This window comes from Petromyzon marinus, unplaced genomic scaffold, assembly GCF_048934315.1.
Source record: "Petromyzon marinus isolate PM22_M1 ecotype Great Lakes invasive population unplaced genomic scaffold, UKy_Petmar_22M1.pri1.0 PM_Scaffold_52, whole genome shotgun sequence".
Lineage (NCBI taxonomy): Eukaryota > Metazoa > Chordata > Hyperoartia > Petromyzontiformes > Petromyzontidae > Petromyzon > Petromyzon marinus.
The window spans coordinates 357,364-385,148 of NW_027423524.1; the positions used below are offsets into that span (position 1 = coordinate 357,364).

General features: G+C 55.4%; 1 protein-coding gene across 1 annotated transcript; it reads right to left on the reverse strand.

Moving 5' to 3' along the window:
- LOC142923446 (uncharacterized) lies at positions 1–25,967 on the reverse strand. Its single transcript, XM_076064558.1, has 3 exons — positions 25,759–25,967; positions 3,110–3,753; positions 1–1,771 (listed from the first exon to the last, which is right to left on the reverse strand). Exons 1-3 carry the CDS (start codon positions 25,954–25,956, stop codon positions 553–555), a joined length of 2,061 nt encoding a protein of 686 aa, XP_075920673.1. The 5' UTR covers positions 25,957–25,967; the 3' UTR covers positions 1–552.
- Positions 25,968–27,785: the final 1,818 nt, after the last annotated feature.

Sequence of the window (27,785 nt, forward strand, 5' to 3'; positions counted from 1 at the left end):
TAGCTGTGTAGCTGTGTGTGTAGCTGTGTGTGTAGCTGTGTGTGTAGCTGTGTAGCTGTGTGTGTAGCTGTGTGTGTAGCTGTTTGTGTAGCTGTGTGTGTAGCTGTGTGTGTAGCTGTGTGTGTAGCTGTGTGTGTAGCTGTTTGTGTAGCTGTGTGTGTAGCTGTGTGTGTAGCTGTGTAGCTGTGTGTGTAGCTGTGTGTGTAGCTGTGTAGCTGTGTGTGTAGCTGTGTAGCTGTGTAGCTGTGTGTGTAGCTGTGTGTGTAGCTGTGTAGCTGTGTGTGTAGCTGTGTGTGTAGCTGTGTGTGTAGCTGTGTGTGTAGCTGTGTGTGTAGCTGTGTAGCTGTGTGTGTAGCTGTGTGTGTAGCTGTGTAGCTGTGTGTGTAGCTGTGTGTGTAGCTGTGTGTGTAGCTGTGTAGCTGTGTGTGTAGCTGTGTAGCTGTGTGTGTAGCTGTGTGTGTAGCTGTGTAGCTGTGTGTGTAGCTGTGTGTGTAGCTGTGTGTGTGGCTGTGCCCACCTGTAGCTCGTCCTGCTGTAGCTGGAGTAGCTGAGCTACCACGGCCTCCGTCTCGGCCTCCTTGAGCTCCATCTCGAGCCTCCGGCTGTGTAGCTGTGTGTGTAGCTGTGTGTGTAGCTGTGTGTGTAGCTGTTTAGCTGTGTGTGTAGCTGTGTGTGTAGCTGTGTGTGTAGCTGTGTAGCTGTGTGTGTAGCTGTGTGTGTAGCTGTGTGTGTAGCTGTGTAGCTGTGTGTGTAGCTGTGTGTGTAGCTGTGTAGCTGTGTGTGTAGCTGTGTGTGTAGCTGTGTGTAGCTGTGTGTGTAGCTGTGTGTGTAGCTGTGTAGCTGTGTGTGTAGCTGTGTGTGTAGCTGTGTGTGTAGCTGTGTAGCTGTGTGTGTAGCTGTGTGTGTAGCTGTGCCCACCTGTAGCTCGTCCTGCTGTAGCTGGAGTAGCTGAGCTACCACGGCCTCCGTCTCGGCCTCCTTGAGCTCCGTCTCGAGCCTCTGGCTGTGTAGCTGTGTGTGTAGCTGTGTGTGTGGCTGTGTGTGTGGCTGTGTGTGTAGCTGTGTGTGTAGCTGTGTGTGTAGCTGTGTGTGTGGCTGTGTGTGTAGCTGTGTAGCTGTGTGTGTAGCTGTGCCCACCTGTAGCTCGTCCTGCTGTAGCTGGAGTAGCTGAGCTACCACGGCCTCCGTCTCGGCCTCCTTGAGCTCCATCTCGAGCCTCCGGCTGTGTAGCTGTGTGTGTAGCTGTGTGTGTAGCTGTGTAGCTGTGTGTGTAGCTGTGTGTGTAGCTGTGTAGCTGTGTGTGTAGCTGTGTAGCTGTGTGTGTAGCTGTGTGTGTAGCTGTGTGTAGCTGTGTGTGTAGCTGTGTAGCTGTGTGTGTAGCTGTGTAGCTGTGTGTGTAGCTGTGTGTGTAGCTGTGTGTGTAGCTGTGCCCACCTGTAGCTCGTCCTGCTGTAGCTGGAGTAGCTGAGCTACCACGGCCTCCGTCTCGGCCTCCTTGAGCTCCGTCTCGAGCCTCCGGCTGTGTAGCTGTGTGTGTAGCTGTGTGTGTAGCTGTGTGTGTGGCTGTGTAGCTGTGTGTGTAGCTGTGTGTGTAGCTGTGTGTGTGGCTGTGTGTGTAGCTGTGTGTGTAGCTGTGCCCACCTGTAACTCGTCCTGCTGTAGCTGGAGTAGCTGAGCTACCACGGCCTCCGTCTCGGCCTCCTTGAGCTCCGTCTCGAGCCTCCGGCTCCGGTCTCTCTCCCGCAGCTGAGCCTCGATCACCAGGCGGCTCCTGGTGGGCACACACGTGGGGTGGTCACGTGGGGTGGTCACGTGTGGGGTGGTCACGTGGGGTGGACACACGTGGGGGTGGTCACGTGTGGGGTGGTCACGTGGGGTGGTCACGTGTGGGGTGGTCTCACGTGGGGTGGACACGTGGGTGGACACGTGGGCACGTGTGTGCCCACGTGTCCACCCACGTGTCCACACCACGTGTCCCCACGTGTGACCACCCCACGTGTCCACCCCACGTGTGTGTCTACCCCACCTCCCACGTGTCCACCCCACGTGTCCACCCCCCACGTGTGTCCACCCCACGTGTCCACCCCCCCCCACGTGTCCACCCCCCACGTGTGTCCACCCCCCACGTGTCCACCCCACGTGTGTCCACCCCACGTGTGTCCACCCCACCCCACGTGTCCACCCCCCGTGTGTGACCACCCCACGTGTCCACCCCCCACGTGTCCACCCCACGTGTCCACCCCCCACGTGTGTCCACCCCCCACCAAGTGTCCACCCCACGTGTCCACCCCACGTGTCCACCCCACGTGTCCACCCCACGTGTGTGTCTACCCCCCACGTGTCCACCCCCCACGTGTGTCCACCCCCCACGTGTCCACCCTCCACGTGTGTGTGTCCACCCCCCCCCACGTGTCCACCCCACGTGTGTGTCCACCCCCCACGTGTGTCCACCCCCCACGTGTCCACCCCACGTGTGTGTCCACCCCCCACGTGTGTCCACCCCCCACCAAGTGTCCACCCCACGTGTCCACCCCACGTGTGTGTGTGTCTACCCCCCACGTGTCCACCCCCCACGTGTGTCCACCCCCCACGTGTGTCCACCCCATGTGTCCACCCCACGTGTGTGTCTACCCCCCACGTGTCCACCCCTCGTGTGTCCACCCCACGTGTCCACCCCACGTGTGTGTCCACCCCCCACGTGTCCACCCCACGTGTCCACCCCACGTGTCCACCCCACGTGTGTGTGTCCAACACCCCACGTGTCCACCCCCCACGTGTCCACCCCACGTGTCCACCCCACGTGTCCACCCCACGTGTCCACCCCACGTGTGTGTGTCCAACACCCCACGTGTCCACCCCCCACGTGTCCACCCCACGTGTGTGTCCACCCCCCACGTGTGTCCACCCCCCCACGTGTCCACCCCCCACGTGTCCACCCCACGTGTGTGTCCACCCCCCACGTGTGTCCACCCCCCACGTGTCCACCCCCCACGTGTGTGTGTCCACCCCCCCCCCACGTGTCCACCCCACGTGTCCACCCCCCCCCTACGTGTCCACCCCACGTGTCCACCCCACGTGTGTGTCCACCACCACCAGCACCACCACCCACTCCAAGGCCCCCTTCCTCCGCTCCTCCTCTCGCTGAGCTCCACGGAGGTCCTCCCGACGGCGGAGCTCCTCCACCTGCAGCAGGAGACGGAGCTCCTCCTGCTCCTGTTGCTGTGCCTGCAGCCGCCGCTGGGACAGCTGTGCCTCGCGAACAGCACGCACACTCGCCGCTCCGATCAGCTGTGGGTGACAGAGACAGCTGTAGCTGTAGTAGCTGTAGCAGCTGTGGTAGCTGTGGGTGACACACAGCTGTAGCTGTAGCTGTGGGTGAGACACACAGCTGTAGTAGTAGCTGTGGGTGAGACACACAGCTGTAGTAGTAGCTGTGGGTGAGACACACAGCTGTAGTTGTAGCTGTGGGTGAAACACACAGCTGTAGTAGTAGCTGTGGGTGAGACACACAGCTGTAGCTGTAGCTGTGGGTGAGACACACAGCTGTAGTTGTAGCTGTGGGTGAGACACACAGCTGTAGCTGTAGCTGTGGTAGCTGTAGTAGCTGTGGGTGACACACAGCTGTAGCTGTGGTAGCTGTAGGCACAGCAGCAGCTGGAGACGGAGCTCCTCCTGCTCCTGTTGCTGTGCCTGTAGCCGCCGCTGGGACAGCTGTGCCTCGCGAACAGCACGCACACTCGCCGCTCCGATCAGCTGTGGGTGACAGAGACAGCTGTAGCTGTAGCTGTGGTAGCTGTAGTAGCTGTGGGTGACACACAGCTGTAGCTGTGGTAGCTGTAGTAGCTGTAGGTGACACACAGCTGTAGCTGTGGTAGCTGTAGTAGCTGTAGGTGACACACACAGCTGTAGCTGTAGCTGTGGGTGACACACACAGCTGTAGCTGTAGTAGCTGTGGTAGCTGTGGGTGACACACACAGCTGTAGCTGTAGCTGTGGGTGACACACACAGCTGTAGCTGTAGCAGCTGTGGTAGCTGTGGGTGACACACACAGCTGTAGCTGTAGCTGTGGGTGAGACAGACAGCTGTAGCTGTAGCTGTGGGTGAGACACACAGCTGTAGTTGTAGCTGTGGGTGAGGCACACAGCTGTAGCTGTAGCTGTGGGTGAGACACACAGCTGTAGCTGTAGCTGTGGGTGAGACACACAGCTGTAGCTGTAGCTGTGGGTGAGACACACAGCTGTAGTTGTAGCTGTGGGTGAGACACACAGCTGTAGCTGTAGCTGTGGGTGAGACACATAGCTGTAGTTGTAGCTGTGGGTGAGACACACAGCTGTAGCTGTAGCTGTGGGTGAGACACACAGCTGTAGCTGTAGCTGTGGGTGAGACACACAGCTGTAGCTGTAGCTGTAGGTGAGACACACAGCTGTAGTTGTAGCTGTGGGTGAGACACACAGCTGTAGCTGTAGCTGTGGGTGAGGCACACAGCTGTAGTTGTAGCTGTGGGTGAGACACACAGCTGTAGCTGTAGCTGTGGGTGAGACACACAGCTGTAGTTGTAGCTGTGCGTGAGACACACAGCTGTAGCTGTAGCTGTGGGTGAGACACACAGCTGTAGCTGTAGCTGTGGGTGAGACACACAGCTGTAGCTGTAGCTGTGGGTGAGACACACAGCTGTAGTTGTAGCTGTGGGTGAGACACACAGCTGTAGCTGTAGCTGTGGGTGAGACACACAGCTGTAGTTGTAGCTGTGGGTGAGACACACAGCTGTAGCTGTAGCTGTGGGTGAGACACACAGCTGTAGCTGTGGGTGAGACACACAGCTGTAGCTGTAGCTGTAGGTGAGACACACAGCTGTAGTTGTAGCTGTGGGTGAGACACACAGCTGTAGCTGTAGCTGTGGGTGAGACACACAGCTGTAGCTGTAGCTGTGGGTGAGACACACAGCTGTAGCTGTGGGTGAGACACACAGCTGTAGCTGTAGCTGTGGGTGAGACACACAGCTGTAGCTGTAGCTGTGGGTGAGACACACAGCTGTAGCTGTAGCTGTGGGTGAGACACACAGCTGTAGCTGTAGCTGTGGTAGCTGTAGCTGTAGTAGCTGTAGCAGCTGTAGTAGCTGTAGTAGCTGTAGTAGCTGTAGCAGCTGTGGCAGCTGTGGGTCACACACACAGCTGTAGCAGTAGCTGTAGTAGCTGTGGTAGCTGTAGTAGCTGTAGCAGCTGTAGCTGTAGTAGCTGTAGTAGCTGTAGCAGCTGTAGCTGTAGCAGCTGTAGCTGTAGCTGTAGTAGCTGTAGCAGCTGTAGCTATAGCAGCTGAGGCAGTTGTAGCTGTAGCAGCTGTAGTAGCTTTAGTAGCTGTAGCAGCTGTAGCTGTAGCAGCTGTAGTAGCTGTAGTAGCTGTAGCTGTAGCAGCTGTAGTAGCTGCAGTAGCTGTAGCAGCTGTAGCTGTAGCAGCTGTAGTAGCTGTAGTAGCTGTAGCACCTGTAGTAGCTGTAGTAGCTATAGTAGCTGTAGCAGCTGTAGTAGCTGCAGTAGCTGTAGCAGCTGTAGCTGTGGCAGCTGTAGTAGCTGTAGTAGCTGTAGCACCTGTAGTAGCTGTAGTAGCTATAGTAGCTGTAGCAGCTGTAGTAACTGCAGTAGCTGTAGCAGCTGTAGCTGTGGCAGCTGTAGTAGCTGTAGTAGCTGTAGCACCTGTAGTAGCTGTAGCTGTAGCAGCTGTAGTAGCTGCAGTAGCTGTAGCAGCTGTAGCAGCTGTAGTAGCTGTAGTAGCTGTAGCAGCTGTAGTAGCTGTAGCATCTGTAGCTGTAGCAGCTGTAGTAGCTGTAGTAGCTGTAGCATCTGTAGCATCTGTAGCAGCTGTAGTAGCTGTAGCAGCTGTAGCTGTGGCAGCTGTAGTAGCTGTCGTAGCTGTAGCAGCTGTAGCAGCTGTAGCAGCTGTAGCTGTGGCAGCTGTAGCAGCTGTAGTAGCTGTAGTAGCTGTAGTAGCTGTGGCAGCTGTAGCAGCTGTAGTAGCCGTAGAAGCTGTAGCAGCTGTAGTAGCTGTAGCAGCTGTAGGAGCTGTAGCAGCTGTAGTAGCTGTAGAAGCTGTAGTAGCTGTAGAAGCTGTAGCAGCTGTAGTAGCTGTAGCAGCTGTAGGAGCTGTAGCAGCTGTAGTAGCTGTAGTAGCTGTAGCAGCTGTAGCTGTGGCAGCTGTAGCAGCTGTAGCAGCTGTAGTAGCTGTAGCAGCTGTAGTAGCTGTAGAAGCTGTAGCAGCTGTAGTAGCTGTAGCAGCTGTAGTAGCTGTAGTAGCTGTAGCAGCTGTAGCAGCTGTAGGAGCTGCAGCAGCTGTAGTAGCTGTAGTAGCTGTAGCAGCTGCACCTGTAGCAGCTGTTGGAGCTGTAGCAGCTGTAGTAGCTGTAGCTGTAGCAGCTGTAGCTGTAGTAGCTGTAGTAGCTGTAGCAGCTGTAGCTGTAGTAGCTGTAGTAGCTGTAGCAGCTGTAGTAGCTGTAGCAGCTGTAGCTGTGGCAGCTGTAGTAGCTGTCGTAGCTGTAGCAGCTGTAGCAGCTGTAGCAGCTGTAGCTGTGGCAGCTGTAGCAGCTGTAGTAGCTGTAGTAGCTGTGGCAGCTGTAGCAGCTGTAGTAGCCGTAGAAGCTGTAGCAGCTGTAGTAGCTGTAGCAGCTGTAGGAGCTGTAGCAGCTGTAGTAGCTGTAGAAGCTGTAGTAGCTGTAGAAGCTGTAGCAGCTGTAGTAGCTGTAGCAGCTGTAGGAGCTGTAGCAGCTGTAGTAGCTGTAGTAGCTGTAGCAGCTGTAGCTGTGGCAGCTGTAGCAGCTGTAGCAGCTGTAGTAGCTGTAGCAGCTGTAGTAGCTGTAGAAGCTGTAGCAGCTGTAGTAGCTGTAGCAGCTGTAGTAGCTGTAGTAGCTGTAGCAGCTGTAGCAGCTGTAGGAGCTGCAGCAGCTGTAGTAGCTGTAGTAGCTGTAGCAGCTGCACCTGTAGCAGCTGTTGGAGCTGTAGCAGCTGTAGTAGCTGTAGCTGTAGCAGCTGTAGCTGTAGTAGCTGTAGTAGCTGTAGCAGCTGTAGCTGTAGTAGCTGTAGTAGCTGTAGCAGCTGCACCTGTAGCAGCTGTAGGAGCTGTAGCAGCTGTAGTAGCTGTAGCTGTAGCAGCTGTAGCTGTAGTAGCTGTAGCTGTAGCAGCTGTAGCTGTAGTAGCTGTAGTAGCTGTAGCAGCTGTAGCTGTAGCAGCTGTAGCTGTAGTAGCAGCTGTAGCAGCTGTAGCTGTAGTAGCTGTAGTAGCTGTAGCAGCTGTAGCTGTAGTAGCTGTAGCAGCTGCACCTGTAGCAGCTGTAGTAGCTGTAGCAGCTGTAGTAGCTGTAGCTGTAGCAGCTGTAGCTGTAGTAGCTGTAGTAGCTGTAGCAGCTGTAGCTGTAGTAGCTGTGGCAGCTGTAGTAGCTGTGGCAGCTGTAGGAAGACCACCACTACTACTCTAGACCACCACCACCACTCTAGACCACCACCACTACTCTAGACCACCACCACTCTAGACCACCACCACTACTCTAGACCACCACCACCACTCTAGACCACCACCACCACTCTAGACCACCACCACCACTACTCTAGACCACCACCACCACTACTCTAGACCACCACCACCACTCTAGACCACCACCACTCTAGACCACCACCACCACTCCCACTCTAGACCACCACCACCACTCTAGACCACCACCACTCTAGACCACCACCACCACTCTAGACCACCACCACTACTACTCTAGACCACCACCACTACTACTCTAGACCACCACCACCACTACTACTCTAGACCACCACTACTACTCTAGACCACCACCACTCTAGACCACCACCACTACTCTAGACCACCACCAATACTACTCTAGACCACCACCACTACTACTCTAGACCACCACCACCACTACTACTCTAGACCACCACTACTCTAGACCACCACCACCACTACTCTAGACCACCACCACCACTCTAGACCACCACCACTACTACTCTAGACCACCACCACCACTAATCTAGACCACCACCACTACTCTAGACCACCACCACTACTACTCTAGACCACCACCACTACTCTAGACCACCACCACTACTCTAGACCACCACCACTCTAGACCACCACTACTACTCTAGACCACCACCACCACTCTAGACCACCACCACTACTACTCTAGACCACCACCACTACTACCACTCTAGACCACCACTACTCTAGACCACCACCACCACTCTAGACCACCACCACCACTCTAGACCACCACCACCACTACTCTAGACCACCACCACCACTACTCTAGACCACCACCACCACTCTAGACCACCACCACTACTCTAGACCACCACCACTACTCTAGACCACCACCACTACCACTCTAGACCACCACCACTACCACTCTAGACCACCACCACTACCACTCTAGACCACCACCACCACCACTCTAGACCACCACTACTCTAGACCACCACCACCACTACTCTAGACCACCACCACCACTCTAGACCACCACCACCACTACTCTAGACCACCACCACTACTCTAGACCACCACCACTACTCTAGACCACCACCACTCTAGACCACCACTACTACTCTAGACCACCACCACTCTAGACCACCACCACTCTAGACCACCACCACTACAACTCTAGACCACCACCACCACTACTCTAGACCACCACCACTACTCTAGACCACCACCACTACTCTAGACCACCACCACTACTCTAGACCACCACCACTACTCTAGACCACCACCACTACTCTAGACCACCACCACTACTCTAGACCACCACCACCACCACTCTAGACCACCACCACTACTCTAGACCACCACTACTACTCTAGACCACCACCACCACTCTAGACCACCACCACCACTCTAGACCACCACCACTACTCTAGACCACCACCACTACTCTAGACCACCACCACAACTCTAGACCACCACCACTACTCTAGACCACCACCACTACTCTAGACCACCACCACTACTCTAGACCACCACCACTACTCTAGACCACCACCACTACTACTCTAGACCACCACCACCACAACTCTAGACCACCACCACTACCACTCTAGACCACCACCACTACTCTAGACCACCACCACTACTCTAGACCACCACCACCACTCTAGACCACCACCACCACCACTACTCTAGACCACCACCACTCTAGACCACCACCACCACCACTCTAGACCACCACCACCACTACTCTAGACCACCACCACCACTCTAGACCACCACCACCACCACCACTACTCTAGACCACCACCATCACTCTAGACCACCACCACTCTAGACCACCACCACCACTATAGACCACCACCACCACTACTCTAGACCACCACCACTACTCTAGACCACCACCACCACTCTAGACCACCACCACCACCACTCTAGACCACCACCACCACTACTCTAGACCACCACCACTACTACTCTAGACCACCACCACCACTACTCTAGACCACCACTACTCTAGACCACCACCACTCTAGACCACCACCACTACTACTCTAGACCACCACCACTCTAGACCACCACCACCACTACTCTAGACCACCACCACTCTAGACCACCACCACCACTACTACTCTAGACCACCACCACTCTAGACCACCACCACCACTACTCTAGACCACCACCACTACTACTCTAGACCACCACCACTACTCTAGACCACCACCACCACTACTCTAGACCACCACCACCACTCTAGACCACCACCACCACTCTAGACCACCACCACCACTACTCTAGACCACCACTACTACTCTAGACCACCACCACCACTACTCTAGACCACCACCACCACCACTCTAGACCACCACCACTCTAGACCACCACCACTACTACTCTAGACCACCACTACTACTCTAGACCACCACCACCACTCTAGACCACCACCACCACCACTCTAGACCACCACCACCACTACTCTAGACCACCACCACTACTACTCTAGACCACCACCACCACCACTCTAGACCACCACCACCACTCTAGACCACCACCACCACTACTCTAGACCACCAACACCACTCTAGACCACCACCACCACTACTCTAGACCACCACCACTCTAGACCACCACCACCACTCTAGACCACCACCACAACTCTAGACCACCACCACCACAACTCTAGACCACCACTCTAGACCACCACCACTCTAGACCACCACCACCACTACTCTAGACCACCACCACTCTAGACCACCACCACCACCACTCTAGACCACCACCACCACTACTCTAGACCACCACCACCACTCTAGACCACCACCACCACTACTCTAGACCACCACCACTCTAGACCACCACCACCACCACTCTAGACCACCACCACTACTACTCTAGACCACAACCACCACTCTAGACCACCACCACCACTCTAGACCACCACCACCACTACTAATCTAGACCACCACCACCACTACTACTCTAGACCACCACCACCACTCTAGACCACCACCACCACTACTACTCTAGACCACCACCACCACTACTCTAGACCACCACCACCACTACTCTAGACCACCACCACCACTACTCTAGACCACCACCACTACTCTAGACCACCACCATTCTAGACCACCACCACCACTACTCTAGACCACCACCACTACTACTCTAGACCACCACCACTACTCTAGACCACCACCACCACTCTAGACCACCACCACTCTAGACCACCACCACTACTACTCTAGACCACCACCACTACTCTAGACCACCACCACCACCACTCTAGACCACCACCACCACCACTCTAGACCACCACCACTACTCTAGACCACCACCACCACTCTAGACCACCACCACTACTCTAGACCACCACCACCACTCTAGACCACCACCACTACTCTAGACCACCACCACCACTCTAGACCACCACCACCACTACTCTAGACCACCACCACTACTCTAGACCACCACCACCACTACTACTCTAGACCACTACTACTCTAGACCACCACCACTACTCTAGACCACCACCACTACTCTAGACCACCACCACCACTACTACTCTAGACCACTACTACTCTAGACCACCACCACCACTACTCTAGACCACCACCACTCTAGACCACCACCACCACTACTCTAGACCACCACCACCACCACTCTAGACCACCACCACTACTCTAGACCACCACCACCACTCTAGACCACCACCACCACTCTAGACCACCACCACCACTAATCTAGACCACCACCACTACTCTAGACCACCACCACCACTACTCTAGACCACCACCACCACTCTAGACCACCACCACCACTCTAGACCACCACCACAACTCTAGACCACCACCACTCTAGACCACCACCACCACCACTCTAGACCACCACCACTCTAGACCACCACCACTACTCTAGACCACCACCACTCTAGACCACCACCACCACTACTCTAGACCACCACCACTCTAGACCACCACCACCACTCTAGACCACCACCACCACTCTAGACAACCACCACCACTACTACTCTAGACCACCACCACCACCACTACTCTAGACCACCACCACCACTCTAGACCACCACCACCACTACTCTATACCACCACCACTACTACTCTAGACCACCACCACCACTCTAGACCACCACCACTACTCTAGACCACCACCACTACTACTCTAGACCACCACCACTACTCTAGACCACCACTACTCTAGACCACCACCACCACTACTCTAGACCACCACCACCACTCTAGACCACCACCACTACTACTCTAGACCACCACCACCACTAATCTAGACCACCACCACTACTCTAGACCACCACCACTACTACTCTAGACCACCACCACTACTCTAGACCACCACCACTACTCTAGACCACCACCACTCTAGACCACCACCACCACTACTCTAGACCACCACCACCACTCTAGACCACCACCACCACCACCACTACTCTAGACCACCACCATCACTCTAGACCACCACCACCACTCTAGACCACCACCACCACTATAGACCACCACCACCACTACTCTAGACCACCACCACTACTCTAGACCACCACCACCACTCTAGACCACCACCACCACCACTCTAGACCACCACCACCACTACTCTAGACCACCACCACTACTACTCTAGACCACCACCACCACTACTCTAGACCACCACTACTCTAGACCACCACCACTCTAGACCACCACCACTACTACTCTAGACCACCACCACTCTAGACCACCACCACCACTACTCTAGACCACCACCACTCTAGACCACCACCACCACTACTACTCTAGACCACCACCACTCTAGACCACCACCACCACTACTCTAGACCACCACCACTACTACTCTAGACCACCACCACTACTCTAGACCACCACCACCACTACTCTAGACCACCACCACCACCACTCTAGACCACCACCACCACTCTAGACCACCACCACCACTACTCTAGACCACCACTACTACTCTAGACCACCACCACCACTACTCTAGACCACCACCACCACCACCACTCTAGACCACCACCACTCTAGACCACCACCACTACTACTCTAGACCACCACTACTACTCTAGACCACCACCACCACTCTAGACCACCACCACCACCACTCTAGACCACCACCACCACTACTCTAGACCACCACCACTACTACTCTAGACCACCACCACCACCACTCTAGACCACCACCACCACTCTAGACCACCACCACCACTACTCTAGACCACCAACACCACTCTAGACCACCACCACCACTACTCTAGACCACCACCACTCTAGACCACCACCACCACTCTAGACCACCACCACAACTCTAGACCACCACCACCACAACTCTAGACCACCACTCTAGACCACCACCACTCTAGACCACCACCACCACTACTCTAGACCACCACCACTCTAGACCACCACCACCACCACTCTAGACCACCACCACCACTACTCTAGACCACCACCACCACTCTAGACCACCACCACCACTACTCTAGACCACCACCACTCTAGACCACCACCACCACCACTCTAGACCACCACCACTACTACTCTAGACCACAACCACCACTCTAGACCACCACCACCACTCTAGACCACCACCACCACTACTAATCTAGACCACCACCACCACTACTACTCTAGACCACCACCACCACTCTAGACCACCACCACCACTACTACTCTAGACCACCACCACCACTACTCTAGACCACCACCACCACTACTCTAGACCACCACCACCACTACTCTAGACCACCACCACTACTCTAGACCACCACCACCATTCTAGACCACCACCACCACTACTCTAGACCACCACCACTACTACTCTAGACCACCACCACTACTCTAGACCACCACCACCACTCTAGACCACCACCACCACTCTAGACCACCACCACTACTACTCTAGACCACCACCACTACTCTAGACCACCACCACCACCACTCTAGACCACCACCACCACTCTAGACCACCACCACTACTCTAGACCACCACCACCACTCTAGACCACCACCACTACTCTAGACCACCACCACCACTCTAGACCACCACCACTACTCTAGACCACCACCACCACTCTAGACCACCACCACCACTACTCTAGACCACCACCACTACTCTAGACCACCACCACCACTACTACTCTAGACCACTACTACTCTAGACCACCACCACTACTCTAGACCACCACCACTACTCTAGACCACCACCACCACTACTACTCTAGACCACTACTACTCTAGACCACCACCACCACTACTCTAGACCACCACCACCACTCTAGACCACCACCACCACTACTCTAGACCACCACCACCACTCTAGACCACCACCACTACTCTAGACCACCACCACCACTCTAGACCACCACCACCACTCTAGACCACCACCACTAATCTAGACCACCACCACTACTCTAGACCACCACCACCACTACTCTAGACCACCACCACCACCACTCTAGACCACCACCACCACTCTAGACCACCACCACAACTCTAGACCACCACCACTCTAGACCACCACCACCACCACTCTAGACCACCACCACTCTAGACCACCACCACTACTCTAGACCACCACCACTCTAGACCACCACCACCACTACTCTAGACCACCACCACTCTAGACCACCACCACCACTCTAGACCACCACCACCACTCTAGACAACCACCACCACTACTACTCTAGACCACCACCACCACCACTACTCTAGACCACCACCACCACTCTAGACCACCACCACCACTACTCTATACCACCACCACTACTACTCTAGACCACCACCACCACTCTAGACCACCACCACTACTCTAGACCACCACCACTACTACTCTAGACCACCACCACTACTCTAGACCACCACTACTCTAGACCACCACCACCACTACTCTAGACCACCACCACCACTCTAGACCACCACCACTACTACTCTAGACCACCACCACCACTAATCTAGACCACCACCACTACTCTAGACCACCACCACTACTACTCTAGACCACCACCACTACTCTAGACCACCACCACTACTCTAGACCACCACCACTCTAGACCACCACTACTACTCTAGACCACCACCACCACTCTAGACCACCACCACCACCACCACTACTCTAGACCACCACCATCACTCTAGACCACCACCACCACTCTAGACCACCACCACCACTATAGACCACCACCACCACTACTCTAGACCACCACCACTACTCTAGACCACCACCACCACTCTAGACCACCACCACCACCACTCTAGACCACCACCACCACTACTCTAGACCACCACCACTACTACTCTAGACCACCACCACCACTACTCTAGACCACCACTACTCTAGACCACCACCACTCTAGACCACCACCACTACTACTCTAGACCACCACCACTCTAGACCACCACCACCACTACTCTAGACCACCACCACTCTAGACCACCACCACCACTACTACTCTAGACCACCACCACTCTAGACCACCACCACCACTACTCTAGACCACCACCACTACTACTCTAGACCACCACCACTACTCTAGACCACCACCACCACTACTCTAGACCACCACCACCACCACTCTAGACCACCACCACTCTAGACCACCACCACCACTACTCTAGACCACCACTACTACTCTAGACCACCACCACCACTACTCTAGACCACCACCACCACCACCACTCTAGACCACCACCACTCTAGACCACCACCACTACTACTCTAGACCACCACTACTACTCTAGACCACCACCACCACTCTAGACCACCACCACCACCACTCTAGACCACCACCACCACTACTCTAGACCACCACCACTACTACTCTAGACCACCACCACCACCACTCTAGACCACCACCACCACTCTAGACCACCACCACCACTACTCTAGACCACCAACACCACTCTAGACCACCACCACCACTACTCTAGACCATCACCACTCTAGACCACCACCACCACTCTAGACCACCACCACAACTCTAGACCACCACCACCACAACTCTAGACCACCACTCTAGACCACCACCACTCTAGACCACCACCACCACTACTCTAGACCACCACCACTCTAGACCACCACCACCACCACTCTAGACCACCACCACCACTACTCTAGACCACCACCACCACTCTAGACCACCACCACCACTACTCTAGACCACCACCACTCTAGACCACCACCACCACCACTCTAGACCACCACCACTACTACTCTAGACCACAACCACCACTCTAGACCACCACCACCACTCTAGACCACCACCACCACTACTAATCTAGACCACCACTACTACTCTAGACCACCACCACCACTCTAGACCACCACCACCACTACTACTCTAGACCACCACCACCACTACTCTAGACCACCACCACCACTACTCTAGACCACCACCACCACTACTCTAGACCACCACCACTACTCTAGACCACCACCACCATTCTAGACCACCACCACCACTACTCTAGACCACCACCACTACTACTCTAGACCACCACCACTACTCTAGACCACCACCACCACTCTAGACCACCACCACCACTCTAGACCACCACCACTACTACTCTAGACCACCACCACTACTCTAGACCACCACCACCACCACTCTAGACCACCACCACCACTCTAGACCACCACCACTACTCTAGACCACCACCACCACTCTAGACCACCACCACTACTCTAGACCACCACCACCACTCTAGACCACCACCACTACTCTAGACCACCACCACCACTCTAGACCACCACCACCACTACTCTAGACCACCACCACTACTCTAGACCACCACCACCACTACTACTCTAGACCACTACTACTCTAGACCACCACCACTACTCTAGACCACCACCACTACTCTAGACCACCACCACCACTACTACTCTAGACCACTACTACTCTAGACCACCACCACCACTACTCTAGACCACCACCACCACTCTAGACCACCACCACCACTACTCTAGACCACCACCACCACTCTAGACCACCACCACTACTCTAGACCACCACCACCACTCTAGACCACCACCACCACTCTAGACCACCACCACCACTAATCTAGACCACCACCACTACTCTAGACCACCACCACCACTACTCTAGACCACCACCACCACGACTCTAGACCACCACCACCACTCTAGACCACCACCACAACTCTAGACCACCACCACTCTAGACCACCACCACCACCACTCTAGACCACCACCACTCTAGACCACCACCACTACTCTAGACCACCACCACTCTAGACCACCACCACCACTACTCTAGACCACCACCACTCTAGACCACCACCACTCTAGACCACCACCACCACTCTAGACAACCACCACCACTACTACTCTAGACCACCACCACCACCACTACTCTAGACCACCACCACCACTCTAGACCACCACCACCACTACTCTATACCACCACCACTACTACTCTAGACCACCACCACCACTCTAGACCACCACCACTACTCTAGACCACCACCACTACTACTCTAGACCACCACCACTACTCTAGACCACCACTACTCTAGACCACCACCACCACTACTCTAGACCACCACCACCACTCTAGACCACCACCACTACTACTCTAGACCACCACCACCACTAATCTAGACCACCACCACTACTCTAGACCACCACCACTACTACTCTAGACCACCACCACTACTCTAGACCACCACCACTACTCTAGACCACCACCACTCTAGACCACCACTACTACTCTAGACCACCACCACCACTCTAGACCACCACCACTACTACTCTAGACCACCACCACTACTACCACTCTAGACCACCACTACTCTAGACCACCACCACCACTCTAGACCACCACCACCACTCTAGACCACCACCACCACTACTCTAGACCACCACCACCACTACTCTAGACCACCACCACCACCACTCTAGACCACCACCACTACTCTAGACCACCACCACTACTCTAGACCACCACCACTACCACTCTAGACCACCACCACTACCACTCTAGACCACCACCACTACCACTCTAGACCACCACCACCACCACTCTAGACCACCACTACTCTAGACCACCACCACCACTACTCTAGACCACCACCACCACTCTAGACCACCACCACCACTACTCTAGACCACCACCACTACTCTAGACCACCACCACTACTCTAGACCACCACCACTCTAGACCACCACTACTACTCTAGACCACCACCACTCTAGACCACCACCACCACTCTAGACCACCACCACTACAACTCTAGACCACCACCACCACTACTCTAGACCACCACCACTACTCTAGACCACCACCACTACTCTAGACCACCACCACTACTCTAGACCACCACCACTACTCTAGACCACCACCACTACTCTAGACCACCACCACTACTCTAGACCACCACCACCACCACTCTAGACCACCACCACTACTCTAGACCACCACTACTACTCTAGACCACCACCACCACTCTAGACCACCACCACCACTCTAGACCACCACCACTACTCTAGACCACCACCACTACTCTAGACCACCACCACAACTCTAGACCACCACCACTACTCTAGACCACCACCACTACTCTAGACCACCACCACTACTCTAGACCACCACCACTACTACTCTAGACCACCACCACCACAACTCTAGACCACCACCACTACCACTCTAGACCACCACCACTACTCTAGACCACCACCACTACTCTAGACCACCACCACCACTCTAGACCACCACCACCACCACTACTCTAGACCACCACCACCACTCTAGACCACCACCACCACCACTCTAGACCACCACCACCACTACTCTAGACCACCACCACCACTCTAGACCACCACCACCACTACTCTAGACCACCACCACCACTCTAGACCACCACCACTCTAGACCACCACCACCACTATAGACCACCACCACCACTACTCTAGACCACCACCACTACTCTAGACCACCACCACCACTCTAGACCACCACCACCACTCTAGACCACCACCACCACTACTCTAGACCACCACCACTACTACTCTAGACCACCACCACCACTACTCTAGACCACCACTACTCTAGACCACCACCACTCTAGACCACCACCACTACTACTCTAGACCACCACCACTCTAGACCACCACCACCACTACTCTAGACCACCACCACTCTAGACCACCACCACCACTACTACTCTAGACCACCACCACTCTAGACCACCACCACCACTACTCTAGACCACCACCACTACTACTCTAGACCACCACCACTACTCTAGACCACCACCACCACTACTCTAGACCACCACCACCACCACTCTAGACCACCACCACCACTCTAGACCACCACCACCACTACTCTAGACCACCACTACTACTCTAGACCACCACCACCACTACTCTAGACCACCACCACCACTCTAGACCACCACCACTCTAGACCACCACCACTACTACTCTAGACCACCACTACTACTCTAGACCACCACCACCACTCTAGACCACCACCACCACCACTCTAGACCACCACCACCACTACTCTAGACCACCACCACTACTACTCTAGACCACCACCACCACTCTAGACCACCACCACCACTCTAGACCACCACCACCACTACTCTAGACCACCAACACCACTCTAGACCACCACCACCACTACTCTAGACCACCACCACTCTAGACCACCACCACCACTCTAGACCACCACCACAACTCTAGACCACCACCACCACAACTCTAGACCACCACCACCACTCTAGACCACCACCACTCTAGACCACCACCACCACTACTCTAGACCACCACCACTCTAGACCACCACCACCACTCTAGACCACCACCACTACTCTAGACCACCACCACCACTCTAGACCACCACCACTACTCTAGACCACCACCACCACTCTAGACCACCACCACCACTACTCTAGACCACCACCACTACTCTAGACCACCACCACCACTACTACTCTAGACCACTACTACTCTAGACCACCACCACTACTCTAGACCACCACCACTACTCTAGACCACCACCACCACTACTACTCTAGACCACTACTACTCTAGACCACCACCACCACTACTCTAGACCACCACCACCACTCTAGACCACCACCACCACTACTCTAGACCACCACCACCACTCTAGACCACCACCACTACTCTAGACCACCACCACCACTCTAGACCACCACCACCACTCTAGACCACCACCACTAATCTAGACCACCACCACTACTCTAGACCACCACCACCACTACTCTAGACCACCACCACCACCACTCTAGACCACCACCACCACTCTAGACCACCACCACAACTCTAGACCACCACCACTCTAGACCACCACCACCACCACTCTAGACCACCACCACTCTAGACCACCACCACTACTCTAGACCACCACCACTCTAGACCACCACCACCACTACTCTAGACCACCACCACTCTAGACCACCACCACCACTCTAGACCACCACCACCACTCTAGACCACCACCACCACTCTAGACCACCACCACCACCACTACTCTAGACCACCACCACCACTCTAGACCACCACCACCACCACTCTAGACCACCACCACCACTACTCTAGACCACCACCACCACTCTAGACCACCACCACCACTACTCTAGACCACCACCACCACTCTAGACCACCACCACTCTAGACCACCACCACCACTATAGACCACCACCACCACTACTCTAGACCACCACCACTACTCTAGACCACCACCACCACTCTAGACCACCACCACCACTCTAGACCACCACCACCACTACTCTAGACCACCACCACTACTACTCTAGACCACCACCACCACTACTCTAGACCACCACTACTCTAGACCACCACCACTCTAGACCACCACCACTACTACTCTAGACCACCACCACTCTAGACCACCACCACCACTACTCTAGACCACCACCACTCTAGACCACCACCACCACTACTACTCTAGACCACCACCACTCTAGACCACCACCACCACTACTCTAGACCACCACCACTACTACTCTAGACCACCACCACTACTCTAGACCACCACCACCACTACTCTAGACCACCACCACCACCACTCTAGACCACCACCACCACTCTAGACCACCACCACCACTACTCTAGACCACCACTACTACTCTAGACCACCACCACCACTACTCTAGACCACCACCACCACTCTAGACCACCACCACTCTAGACCACCACCACTACTACTCTAGACCACCACTACTACTCTAGACCACCACCACCACTCTAGACCACCACCACCACCACTCTAGACCACCACCACCACTACTCTAGACCACCACCACTACTACTCTAGACCACCACCACCACTCTAGACCACCACCACCACTCTAGACCACCACCACCACTACTCTAGACCACCAACACCACTCTAGACCACCACCACCACTACTCTAGACCACCACCACTCTAGACCACCACCACCACTCTAGACCACCACCACAACTCTAGACCACCACCACCACAACTCTAGACCACCACCACCACTCTAGACCACCACCACTCTAGACCACCACCACCACTACTCTAGACCACCACCACTCTAGACCACCACCACCACTCTAGACCACCACCACCACTACTCTAGACCACCACCACCACTCTAGACCACCACCACCACTACTCTAGACCACCACCACTCTAGACCACCACCACCACCACTCTAGACCACCACCACTACTACTCTAGACCACCACCACCACTCTAGACCACCACCACCACTCTAGACCACCACCACCACTACTAATCTAGACCACCACCACCACTACTACTCTAGACCACCACCACCACTCTAGACCACCACCACCACTACTACTCTAGACCACCACCACCACTACTCTAGACCACCACCATCACTACTCTAGACCACCACCACCACTACTCTAGACCACCACCACTACTCTAGACCACCACCACCATTCTAGACCACCACCACCACTACTCTAGACCACCACCACTACTACTCTAGACCACCACCACTACTCTAGACCACCACCACCACTCTAGACCACCACCACCACTCTAGACCACCACCACTACTACTCTAGACCACCACCACTACTCTAGACCACCACCACCACCACTCTAGACCACCACCACCACTCTAGACCACCTCCACTACTCTAGACCACCACCACCACTCTAGACCACCACCACTACTCTAGACCACCACCACCACTCTAGACCACCACCACTACTCTAGACCACCACCACCACTCTAGACCACCACCACCACTACTCTAGACCACCACCACTACTCTAGACCACCACCACCACTACTACTCTAGACCACTACTACTCTAGACCACCACCACTACTCTAGACCACCACCACTACTCTAGACCACCACCACCACTACTACTCTAGACCACTACTACTCTAGACCACCACCACCACTACTCTAGACCACCACCACCACTCTAGACCACCACCACCACTACTCTAGACCACCACCACCACCACTCTAGACCACCACCACTACTCTAGACCACCACCACCACTCTAGACCACCACCACCACTCTAGACCACCACCACTAATCTAGACCACCACCACTACTCTAGACCACCACCACCACTACTCTAGACCACCACCACCACCACTCTAGACCACCACCACCACTCTAGACCACCACCACAACTCTAGACCACCACCACTCTAGACCACCACCACCACCACTCTAGACCACCACCACTCTAGACCACCACCACTACTCTAGACCACCACCACTCTAGACCACCACCACCACTACTCTAGACCACCACCACTCTAGACCACCACCACCACTCTAGACCACCACCACCACTCTAGACAACCACCACCACTACTACTCTAGACCACCACCACCACCACTACTCTAGACCACCACCACCACTCTAGACCACCACCACCACTACTCTATACCACCACCACTACTACTCTAGACCACCACCACTCTAGACCACCACCACTACTCTAGACCACCACCACTACTACTCTAGACCACCACCACTACTCTAGACCACCACCACTCTAGACCACCACCACTACTACTCTAGACCACCACCACTACTCTAGACCACCACCACTTCTCTAGACCACCACCACCACTCTAGACCACCACCACCACCACTCTAGACCACCACCACCACCACTCTAGACCACCACCACCACTACTCTAGACCACCACCACCACTACTCTAGACCACCACCACCACTCTAGACCACCACCACCACTCTAGACCACCACCACCACCACTCTAGACCACCACCACCACTCTAGACCACCACCACCACTCTAGACCACCACCACCACCACCACTCTAGACCACCACCAGTCTAGACCACTCTAGACCACCACCACTCTAGACCACCACCACCACTACTCTAGACCACCACCACCACCACTACTCTAGACCACCACCACCCTAGACCACCACCACCACTACTCTAGACCACCACCACCACCACTACTCTAGACCACCACCACCCTAGACCACTCTAGACCACCACCACCACTACTCTAGACCACCACCACCACTACCCTAGACCACCACCACTCTAGACCACCACCACCACTCTAGACCACCACCACCACCACTCTAGACCACCACCACCACTACTCTAGACCACCACCACTACTCTCGACCACCACCACTACTCTAGACCACCACTACTCTAGACCACCACCACCACTCTAGACCACCACCACTACTACTCTAGACCACCACCACTACTCTATACCACCACCACCACTACTCTAGACCACCACCACCACCACTCTAGACCACCACCACTACTCTAGACCACCACCACCACTCTAGACCACCACCACCACTCTAGACCACCACCACCACCACTCTAGACCACCACCACCACTCTAGACCACCACCACCACTCTAGACCACCACCACCACCACCACTCTAGACCACCACCAGTCTAGACCACTCTAGACCACCACCACTCTAGACCACCACCACCACTACTCTAGACCACCACCACCACCACCACTACTCTAGACCACCACCACCCTAGACCACCACCACCACTACTCTAGACCACCACCACCACCACTACTCTAGACCACCACCACCCTAGACCACTCTAGACCACCACCACCACCACCACTACTCTAGACCACCACCACCACTACCCTAGACCACCACCACTCTAGACCACCACCACCACTCTAGACCACCACCACCACCACTCTAGACCACCACCACCACTACTCTAGACCACCACCACTACTCTAGACCACCACCACTACTCTAGACCACCACTACTCTAGACCACCACCACCACTCTAGACCACCACCACTACTACTCTAGACCACCACCACCACTCTAGACCACCACCACTACTCTAGACCACCACTACTCTAGACCACCACCACCACTCTAGACCACCACCACCACTACTCTAGACCACCACCACTACTACTCTAGACAACCACCACCACCACTCTAGACCACCACCACTACTCTAGACCACCACCACTACTCTAGACCACCACCACTACCACTCTAGACCACCACCACTACTACTCTAGACCACCACCACCACTCTAGACCACCACTACTACTCTAGACCACCACCACCACTCTAGACCACCACCACCACCACTCTAGACCACTCTAGACCACTACTCTAGACCACCACCACCACTCTAGACCACCACTACTACTCTAGACCACCACCACCACTCTAGACCACCACCACCACCACTCTAGACCACCACTACTACTCTAGACCACCACCACCACTCTAGACCACCACCACTACTCTAGACCACCACCACCACTACTCTAGACCACCACCACCACTCTAGACCACCACCACCACTACTCTAGACCACCACCACCACTACTCTAGACCACCACCACTACTCTAGACCACCACCACTACTCTAGACCACCACCACCCTAGACCACCACCACCACCACTCTAGACCACCACCACTACTACTCTAGACCACCACCACCACCACTCTAGACCACCACCACCACCACCCTAGACCACCACCCTAGACCACCACTACTCTAGACCACCACCACCACCACTCTAGACCACCCCTACCCTAGACCACCACCACCACCCTAGACCACCACCACCCTAGACCACCACCACCACCACTACTCTAGACCACCACCACCACTCTAGACCACCACCACCCCTCTAGACCACCACCACCACTACTCTAGACCACCACCACTACTCTAGACCACCACCACCCTAGACCACCACCCTAGACCATCACCACTCTAAACCACCACCACTCTAGACCACCACCACTCTAGACCACCACCACTACTACTCTAGACCACCACCACTCTAGACCACCACTCTAGACCACCACCACTACTCTAGACCACCACCACCACCCTAGACCACCACCACCCTAGACCACCACCCTAGACCACCACCCTAGACCACCACCCTAGACCACCACCCTAGACCACTCTAGACCACCACCACCACCACCCTAGACCACTCTAGACCACCACCACCACCACCCTAGACCACTCTAGACCACCACCCTAGACCACCACTACTCTAGACCACCACCACCACCACCACCACTCTAGACCACCACCACCACTCTAGACCACCACCACCACTCTAGACCACCACCACCACCCTAGACCACCACCACCACCACCACCCTAGACCACCACCACCACTCTAGACCACCACCACCACTCTAGACCACCACCACCACTCTAGACCACCACCACCACCCTAGACCACCACCACTACTCTAGACCACCACCACTCTAGACCACCACCACCACCACCACTCTAGACCACCACCACCACCACTACTCTAGACCACCACCACCACCACCACCACCACTCTAGACCACCACCACTACTACTCTAGACCACCCCTACCCTAGACCACCACCACCACCCTAGACCACCACCACCACCACTACTCTAGACCACCACCACTCTAGACCACCACCACCACCACTACTACTCTAGACCACCACCACCACCACCACCCTAGACCACTCTAGACCACCACCACCACCACCACCCTAGACCACCACCACCACCACTACCCTAGACCACCACCACCACCACTACCCTAGACCACCACCACCACCACTACCCTAGACCACCACCACCACCACTACTCTAGACCACCACCACTCTAGACCACCACCACTACTACTCTAGACCACCACCACCACCACCACCCTAGACCACCACCACCACCACCACCCTAGACCATCAGCCACCTGGTTGAGGTGTCGAACTTCCTCCTCTTGCTCCAGCCGCTGCTCCTCCGCCCTCCTCAGAAGCTCCTCCCCCTCCCCACCACCACACGAGTTGTTGTTGTTGATGTTGTTGTGGTTGTTGTTGTTGTTGTTGTGGTTGTTGTTGTTGTCGTCACGTGCTCCGCCGGCTGCCTCGCGCTCACGGTCACGGCGCTTCATAGACTCCACTCGTGCCTAGTGGGGGGGGGTGGTGGTGGGTGGGGGGTTAGTGGGGGGGTTAGTGGGTGGGTGGGGGGGTTAGTGGGTGGGTGGGTGGGTGAGTGGGTTGGTGGGTGGGTGGGTGAGTGGGTGAGTGGGTGGGTGAGTGGGTGAGTGGGTGAGTGGGTGAGTGAGTGGGGGGGTGAGTGGGTGAGTGAGTGAGTGGGTGAGTGAGTGAGTGAGTGGGTGAGTGAGTGGGTGGGTGGGTGAGTGGGTTGGTGGGTGGTTGGGTGGGTGGATGAGTGGGTTGGTGGGTGGGTGAGTGGGGGGGTGAGTGAGTGGGTGGGTGAGTGGGTGAGTGGGTGGGTGAGTGGGTGGGTGAGTGAGTGGGTGAGTGGGTGAGTGGGTGAGTGGGGGGGTGAGTGAGTGAGTGAGTGGGTGAGTGAGTGGGTGAGTGAGTGGGTGAGTGGGTGAGTGAGTGGGTGAGTGAGTGGGTGAGTGGGTGAGTGAGTGGGTGAGTGGGTAAGTGAGTGAGTGGGTGAGTGAGTGAGTGAGTGGGTGGGTGAGTGGGTGAGTGGGTGAGTGAGTGGGTGAGTGGGTGAGTGAGTGGGTGGGTGAGTGGGTGAGTGGGTGAGTGAGTGGGTGAGTGGGTGAGTGAGTGGGTGAGTGAGTGGGTAAGTGAGTGAGTGGTTGAGTGGGTGAGTGAGTAGTGAGTGGGTGAGTGAGTGGGTGAGTGAGTTGGTGAGTGAGTGAGTGGGTGAGTGAGTGGGTGAGTGAGTGAGTGGGTGAGTGGGTGAGTGAGTGGGTGAGTGGGTGAGTGGGTGAGTGAGTGGGTGAGTGGGTGAGTGAGTGGGTGAGTGAGTGGGTGAGTGGGTGAGTGAGTGGGTGAGTGAGTGAGTGAGTGGGTGAGTGAGTGGGTGAGTGAGTGAGTGAGTAGTGAGTGGGTGAGTGGGGGTTAGTGGGTGAGTGGGTGAGTGAGTAGTGAGTGGGTGAGTGGGGGGGGGGGGTGGGTGAGTGGGTGGGTGGGTGAGTGGGTGCCGGACGGGCAACTCTGTCGTGGACAGTGCTGTGGGGGGAGATCCAATTTTGATTGGCTCCACCCCTCATGGCATCTGTGACCACCACAGGGGCTAAACGGGGGCTCTGGACAGGTGCGAGGGGCTGGTAACCCCTCCACCTTCAATAAATTACCACTAAACCACGAGTTAAACTGAAATATGTAACTAATAAGCTTGTGCCGGAGGCCCCGGGGGGCCAGGCGTCTATGACGTCTCCTGGCCAAACCCCATTTGGCGGAGCCAGGAGATTGAATCTCTACCCTCGGGGCTCCTCCAGAAACAACGAAAAGCCACTACGGGTGGCCACGTGGAATGTTCGAACGCTCACTGCGGAGGAGAGGCTGCCACTCCTCTGTCGGGAGCTGGACCGGTACCGCCTGGATCTCAAACAACAAGGTGTGGCTCTTCTTCTGAACAAAAGAATGAAGGGGGCGTGGGAGCGTGGCGGTGAGGTGTGGGAAGCTGTAAGCCCCAGGCTACTTTGGGCTCGCCTTCCCATCAACCGGAGGCGAGGAGTGGTGGTCGTGGTTACTTATGCCCCCACCGAAGATGAACATCCGTGGAGGGATGCAGGCAAGGCCGATGAGTCAGATGCCTTCTATGACCTCCTGTCACAGGTGCTAGCTAAAGTGGCCCCTTGGGATAGAGTCATCTTGTTGGGTGACTTCAATGCCCGAGTTGGTCATGATGCTGGCACCTGGTCTGGAGTGATTGGAGGGCATGGGCCAGATCAGCTCAATAACAACGGTAAGAGGCTGCTAGATTTTTGTGCAGCCCATGGGCTTGTAATTA

Excerpts from the sequence above, each read along its gene's own strand:
- LOC142923446 (XM_076064558.1), bottom strand. The coding sequence starts at position 25,956 with ATGAAGCGCCGTGACCGTGAGCGCGAGGCAGCCGGCGGAGCACGTGAC. Across the intron at positions 3,754-25,758 it reads AAGTTCGACACCTCAACCAG|CTGATCGGAGCGGCGAGTGT; the intron begins GTGGCTGATGGT and ends TGTCACCCACAG. Across the intron at positions 1,772-3,109 it reads CGGAGGAAGGGGGCCTTGGA|GAGCCGCCTGGTGATCGAGG; the intron begins GTGGGTGGTGGT and ends TGTGCCCACCAG.